At 38.6% G+C, this 7,877-nt stretch overlaps 1 protein-coding gene across 1 annotated transcript; it reads left to right on the top strand.

Annotated features, from left to right (window-relative positions):
* The first annotated feature begins 3,870 nt into the window (after positions 1-3,870).
* Positions 3,871-5,700, top strand: LOC138897315 (uncharacterized). The gene is made up of 3 exons (XM_070183278.1): positions 3,871-4,317; positions 4,675-5,028; positions 5,641-5,700. The coding sequence occupies exons 1-3, from the start codon at positions 3,871-3,873 to the stop codon at positions 5,698-5,700; spliced, it is 861 nt and encodes a 286-aa protein (XP_070039379.1).
* The last annotated feature ends 2,177 nt before the right edge of the window (positions 5,701-7,877 follow it).

Here is a 7,877-nt window from a genome sequence, read left to right as displayed (position 1 = left end):
GATAGTAATTATGGTTGATTCTCTAATGAGATAGCCTAGCCGATCGGGTCGTGATCGGACTCCGTGCTAAACTTACGGTGGTATTGGTATTGATAGTATTTATGGTTGATTCTCTAATGAGATAGCCTAGTCAATCGGGTCGTGATCGAACTCCGTGCTAAACTTACGGTGGTATTGGTACTGATAGAAATTATGGTTGATTCTCTAATGAGATAACCTAGCCGATCGGGTCGTGATCGGACTCCGTGCTAAAAGTATGGTGGCATTGGTATTGTGAACATCGATATTATGAACATTGTTATTGTGACCATCGGTATTGTGAACACTGGTATTGTGAACATTGGTATTGTGAATAATGGAATATCGATACTAAAAATCTCCCAATGTGAGATATGGAAATTAATTGAAACACTGTCTTGATCCTAAATTGAGGTTTGATGTTGATTAAAGCTTCCATTAACATTATGATAATTTTGTTTGTATTATTTATCATTCTATTGAAAGGGTGTTTAGTTATACATGCTAGTTCTATTCGACAGTACTAACGTCCATTTTGCCGGGGATGCTGCATCTTTAAATGAATGCAGGTGGTTCCACAGCAGGAGATATTGATTAGTGATACAAGTACACCTTCTACCCAGCTGACTTGGTGAGCCCCACTTCATCCCGGGGTCATGCATCCTTTGTACTTTGTGTATTCGATTTGAGGTATAGTCGGGGCCTTGTTGCCGGCATGATCATTGTACTCTTCTTCATCTATAGAAGCTCTGTAGACATAGTGTGGGTCGTGTATTGGTGCTGGGAAAGACAAAATATATTATGTTGTGGTTGTATTAATTATCAAATTGAGACTTTAAAAAAATGATGAAACTATTGGAAATGAATTGGTATTGTAGACGTGAACACCTTTTGTCTAATTAATGAAAATATGTATTATCTCCATTCGTGGATGAGTTTGGGTAGAAGAAAATCTAACAGGCTTGCTCGGTCGGATTCATTCGGTTGAGCGCCGGTCTCGCTCCTCGATTTTGGGACGTGACAAACTTGGCATCAGAGCCTAAGGTTTTAATGCATCCTAGGATGTCTCGGAGCCGTGTCTAGTAGAGTCCTTATTATCGGTGTGTTGTCGATCACATCTATAATTAGGATGCTACATGGGCATTTAGGAATAATACCCTTCTTTGATATTTTGAATCGTGCGATGAAACGGGTTATGAAATTGTTCTTCCTCCAACTCGTGCGTTGAGGTATAAGGTAAGTTTAAATGCTCTTTTGGTTTATTCCATGTAATGTTGTCATGTGACATGACGAAAGGGTAAAGGCTTGAATATTAAAGAGATGGCACATATATCATGTTGAATGAATGGTATGGCCATATGAGACAATATATATAGTACCATGAGCATACTTTATATGAGAAGAGTGCTAGAAGTGATTGCCCACCTCCAAAGAGGCATTGACATAATAAATGAGGCCTAAGCTTAACTTGTACATGTGGATAGTGTGGGAACCAGGTATATGATTCTAAGATGTATGAAAGGCATGTCCTAGAGAATAACGATAAATGTGTAGGTCTTGCACGGGAGACAAGAAGTTATGAAAGGAGAGTCAATTGAACCCACAATGAGAAGACCCTAGCACTAGGAATATTATACAAATCCCAGGAATGTGCGAAGTTGTGTTACACTCCAAAAAGGATATTGACACGAGGGATTTGGATCCCAGGCCTTTGTGGCTGAATAAGAGGAGAGAACTTATGAGGTTAATACCATGGGGACTTAAACCTCTCTAATAGTCAATCATATACAAGAGGACTAGAGATGTGAAACATGTATCCCTCAAATTGCTAAATTCAAGACTTGTGTCGAAATGTGAAACATTCACCCCAAGTAGGGAGGGAAGGACCATGGTGAGGCTACTTAAGTGAAATAAAACAAGAGTAGGGCTATGTAGCTATGATGTTTGGATATTTTGTTGAAGACATGTGTAGTCTAGAAAAGTGGTAAGGGATAACATGATTCTCTGAAAGGAAATGCAAAAGATAAACTACTAGTACAAAAATAATATGGAAGGTTAAGAAATGTAAATTCTTTGTACATGGCAATATACATGACAAGGTCATCGATACTAGAAACTAAGAGTAAGGTTTGCATAAGGGTTTTACACTTGTTAGAAAGTTAGGGACAATGGAACCCAAGGAAGTACTACAGATCAAATGTGAAAGGCTTGTGAGTTCTTAGAATGAGTTAATCACGGATTTGCGATTTAGCTAAAGTTCCAAGGCTTTAAGAAATACAGAATGAGTGGGAGAGATAAATGTGATGTTATAATAACCCAAGAGTGCATCTGGACTTGATGGAAAGTCTTTTAAGAATCTTACAAGCAAGGAAGTGTTAAGTGATACACAGATGAACACACTTTCCCACGGATATCCCAACAAGTGTCGAGAGGCGAGCAGGATGAATTCCCAACTAAGGGACAAGACAACGTAACATATGGAAGAGCACATAGCTATTCACTATCTTGGAGGAATGAGGCGAGAAGAAATGGTGGAATCACAAAATAGTTCGTATCAGAATGGTGAACTCGCCTAGAGCACAAGTATTAATAGAAGATATAAAGGATCAACTGTAATACAGCCGACTTGAGTGACACTGAATATCAATTAAAAGATTTAGAGGGAGTTCATGTCTGCATATTACATTGGAAAGTGAAACTACTGGTGATGAAGTGGTGGTGTAATAAACTCAACAAACCAGGCACAATGATACTATGAGCTCATGGGAGGCAGACAAGTGTGTGGCACAATAAGGTTATCAACTAGGAATTAAGGGTAAAATAGGATGAGAACGAATGCTCCAGTCACAAAGGAAATATACAGCATATTGTCTAGACCAAAGGAATAAAAAAGGAGAAATGTTCGAAACAAATTGAGAGAGGATGAACACTTGTTACAAACCAAAAATGTTTAACATGATAGCTCTTAGGCTGCAATACCAGGAAACACTATTGGTGACAACAATACGGGGAATAAGGTGAGTTACTCATCGAGGATGGAATCATGTGGACTAAGTCCTACACTTATAAGGAAAACAAGAAGTCGTCGTTGAAGAATTTAGAAGGATCTCAAGTTTTAGAAAAGGCCATGTTCAGGCTAAATATATATGAAGGGTATCGATATGTGTTTTGGAAAGTGTTTAGCAGTAAAGAGGAATCGTGAGAATGGTCACCAGGGAAGTAGAGTGGTTTCTTAAAATCCTATAAGACTTATAATGAGGAAAGAGGATGGCTAAGAAACATCTGAGCACGATGTTACTTCACATATTGAGGCAATGCCATGCAGGTTGATGTTTTCAGGGTGTGCGCGCAAGTTAGTAGATGGTATTCATTTGAAACAGATGGTCCCATAAGAAAACTGGCCTAGTAATGTCTTTTGTTGAGAAATTTGGAAAAGAAAAAACAAGTTGCAAGTACTAATAAGATTGTAACCGTATCAAGGAAATTTTTATAAAAATCAATTCCTAGGAGGTCATATGACAGAGAAATATGATATAGATGTTCCACTAATGATGAAATATGACAAGATGATCATTTATGCCTTTAGGAAACTCAAGAATCATGAGAAAAACAATCCAACACGTGACTTAGGACTTGCGGCTGTGTTTTATACATTAAAGGTTTGGCGTCACTAATTGTATGGGGTCCAGTGGACATATTCACGGATCAAATGATCCTTCAATATATTTGCAAATATAAAAAATTGAATCTAAGGTAAAGAAGATGTCATGAGTTACGTAAGGATTACGATATCAATATTCTATATCATCTGAGGAAGCCAATGTTGTGGCGGATGCTCTTACCCGGAAATCTATGGGTAGTTTGGCTCACTTGGAGGCATATCAAAGGCCATTGGCCAAAGAAACTCACCGATTGGCTAGCTTGGGAGTTCGTCTTGCGGACTCTAGTAAAGGAGGGGTAATTGTACAAAATAGGACTGAATCATCGCTTGTTGTGGAAGTCAAAGAGAAACAATACAACGATCCATTGTTGGCGCTATTGAAAGAGTGGATTCATAAACATAAGACCATGGCCTTTTCTCTTGGCATGGATGATGGTACACTAAGGTACCAAGGGCGACTATGTGTTCCAAATGTGGGTGGTCTCTGTGAAAGAATTTTGACTGAAGCTCACACTTCTAGATATTCCGTGCACCCAGGTTCTACAAAAATGTATCATGATCTTAAGGAAGACTATTGTTGGAATAATATGAAGAGGAATGTGGCGGACTTTGTGGAAAGATGTCCAAATTGTCAGCAAGTGAAAGCCGAACATCAAAGGCCCGGTGGGTTGGCACAGAACATAATAATTCCAATGTGGAAGTGGGAAATGATTAATATGGATTTTGTGGTTAGATTACCACGCACCCCACGTAAGTTTAACTCGATTTGGGTGATTGTGGATCGAATCACGAAATCAGCACACTTTTTGCCGGTTAAGTCTACCGACACAGTGGAGTAGTATGCTCAGTTGTATATCAAAGAAATAGTCAGGTTGCATGGCACCCCAGTTTCCATCATTTCTTATCGGGGAGCACAATTTACTGCTAATTTTTGGAAGAAATTTCAGCAAGGTTTGGGTACTCAGGTGAATCTTAGTACAGCCTTTCACCTGCAGACTGACGGGAAAGCAGAGCAGACTATTCAAACGCTTGAGGACATGTTGCGTGCTTGTGTGCTAGACTTCAAAGGTAGCTGGGATGATCATTTACCACTCATAGAATATGCATACAACAATAGCTGTTATGCTAGCATTAAAATGGCACCGTTTGAGGCTTTATATGGTAGAAGATGTAGATCTCCTATTGGGTGGTTCGAATTTGGGGAAGCAGAGTTGATAGGGCCAGACCTCGTGCATCAGGCTATGAAAAAAGTTAAAATCATTAAGGATCGGTTAGAGACTACTCAGAGTCATCAGAAATCCTATTCGGATGTTCATCATAGGGATTTGGAGTTCAAAGAAGATGATTGGGTATTCTTGAAAGTTTCCCCCATGAAAGGGGTAATGCGATTTGGCAAGAAAGGGAAATTGAGTCTGAGGTATGTCGGACTGTACAAAATCATTCAGAGGATCGGTAAGGTGGTGTACAAGCTTGAGCTACCACCTAAGATGTCATTAGTACACCCGGTGTTTCATGTGTCTATGTTAAAGAAAGTAGTTGGAGACCCGACACGCATTGTTCCGATTGAGACTATTGAGGTAAATGAGAAACTGGCTAACAAAGAGATTCTGGTTTCTATTATTGATCGCCAAGTTCGAAAATTGAGAAATAAAGAAATTGCCTCCGTGAAAGTGTTGTGACGAAACTTACAGGTTGAAGAGGCTACTTGGGAGGCCGAGGAAGAAATGAATAAAAAGTATCCTTATTTGTTTGAATTACCATGTATTTATAAAGTTGTGATCTAGGAAAATTATAAGACTTACTACTTATGAATTTTTGTATCATTTGAACAATTAGCATTAAGTGTGTTCCTTTATGGAAATATATTGCTTATGAGGCCACAGGTGGTGTTATTTTGTATTATGTTACATCGTTGGAATATGTATATGCTGTTAGGATGTGTTTCTGGGGCTCTCTGACAGGTGGATAGGCCTAGTTACAAAGGAAACTCTGGCGGATGTTTTGGAAATTTAGGGAGTTAGTCAAATTTTGGGCTGCTAGTTTGTAGTATAAAACAAACTAAGTTGCATAAGATGCTAATGACGGATTTTTACCCTCATTCGAGGACGAATGATCCTAAGCGGGGGATAATGTAATACCCCAAAAAAATTTGAAGTACTAAAGTGTAAAGCCCGGTAAAATTTGCAAAGAAAATAATGTTTCATGGTGCTGGACTAGGCTTACGTGTTTGAGAATTGTAGAAATTCATCGCGGCAAGATTGCTCGCCGCTGCTTGGACTTTTTGGGTTGAACAATGCACGGGAAAGTAAAGAAAAAATTTTGGCGGAAAAGTGCGTTTATGCGGTCCATTATGTGACCGCATAATCACTCTGCGGACCGCATAATGGCCCCATAAGTGAGCAGGAGAGGGCCAAATCTGGTAGCAGCTATGCGGTCGATTATGCGACCGCATAACTGTTATACGGTGCATTATGCGACCGCATAATAGTTATGCGGACCGCATAGTGACCGCATACACAGACAGATTTTTTATCATTTTTGTCAGCAATTATGCGTCCGATATGCGGTCGCATATGCGACCGCAAAACCATTCCGGAGCTCCATTTTAGTTTTTAAAAGCCGACCCTATTTCGTTAAATACACTCTTTGGGCCATTTTTGAGCAATAATCTGACACTTTAGAGTGAGAGATAGTTCCTTAGAGTGAGAAGGTATTTTAAAATAATTGTTCTTCAATTCTTGCTCAGGTTTTGGAAGATTAAGGAGGGAAACTCACTAGGTCTTCATCCTAGAGGTAAGATTCTACACCCTAACCCTCAATTTCGAATTCTGTGTAGGAATGAATAATTAGCAAGATAATTTTTGGGAATGAGGGTTGTTTATTTTACATGCATGTGTTATCAAAGGGTGTAGGAAGACTGTTGAGCTAAGAATGGTAAAGATTGGGTTGTGGGATGATGGAATCCTTCATAAAAAGGACCTTGAAATCTTATGCACAACTAGTGTTTGATAAAATGCTCAAGTGAGCTAGAACCATGATCATCTTCCTAATTTTGGTGCAATTTGTTATATTTCTAAAATAGAATAAAGTTGCTAAGAATTCCGGAATAATTAGAGTATAAGGAAGCTCAAGTGAAGTATGTTGGCTAAACTCTTCTCTTAGAATTGAATCCCATGATATTCATGTAAATTATGTAAGTCCCGAGTGATTCATTATGAAACTGGCTATTCCGAGTAAGATTGGGTTGAAAGATATATGCTCAACAAGCATCCCAAAGGCTTTATTCATGTTATGTTACCAATTGAGGATGTGTTAAAATAAGGTTTGTGCATTAATAATAATTCGACTTTAAGTCAAGTTCAAATGAAGGTTATTATGCCACATTTTGTGAAATATCTCTATGTGCCTTAGACTCTAAATTGCTCACATGTGTACTACACACCTTGATTTGAATTGTATTTATTGTTTATGATGATAATGATATTTGAAATTGATAAGGTGAGCATGAAATATTGAATATGGCCAATGTGCAAAGAAAGATCTTATAATTATGGCCATTAGTGCCAATAAAATGAAACAATGTGAAAGTAATATGAAATGCGATGTTTGATATAAAAAGATTGATGTCTCAAATAAGACAGCCTAGCCGGTTGGGTCGTGATCGGACTCCGTGCTAAACTTGCGGTGGTATTGGTATTGATAGTAATTATGGTTGATTCTCTAATGAGATAGCCTAGTCGATCGGGTCGTGATCGTACTCCGTGCTAAACTTACGGTGGTATTGGTATTGATAGTAATTATGGTTGATTCTCTAATGAGATAGCCTAGCTGATCGGGTCGTGATCGGACTCCGTGCTAAACTTACGGTGGTATTGGTATTGATAGTAATTATGGTTGATTCTCTAATGACATAGCCTAGTCGATCGGGTCGTGATCAGACTCCGTGCTAAACTTACGGTGGTATTGGTATTGATAGTAATTATGGTTGATTCTCTAATGAGATAGCCTAGCCGATCGGGTCGTGATCGTACTCCGTGCTAAAAGTACGGTGGCATTGGTATTGTGAACATCAATATTGTGAACATTGGTATTGTGACTATCAGTATTGTGAACACTGGTATTGTGAACATTGGTATTGTGAATAATGGAATATCGATACTAAAAATCTCCCAATGTGAGATATGGAAATTAATTGAAA

This window comes from Nicotiana tomentosiformis, chromosome 8 (assembly GCF_000390325.3).
Source record: "Nicotiana tomentosiformis chromosome 8, ASM39032v3, whole genome shotgun sequence".
NCBI classification, from domain to species: Eukaryota; Viridiplantae; Streptophyta; class Magnoliopsida; order Solanales; family Solanaceae; genus Nicotiana; species Nicotiana tomentosiformis.
Note: the sequence above shows the minus strand (reverse complement) of the source record. Positions and strands in the feature narration are given on the sequence as shown.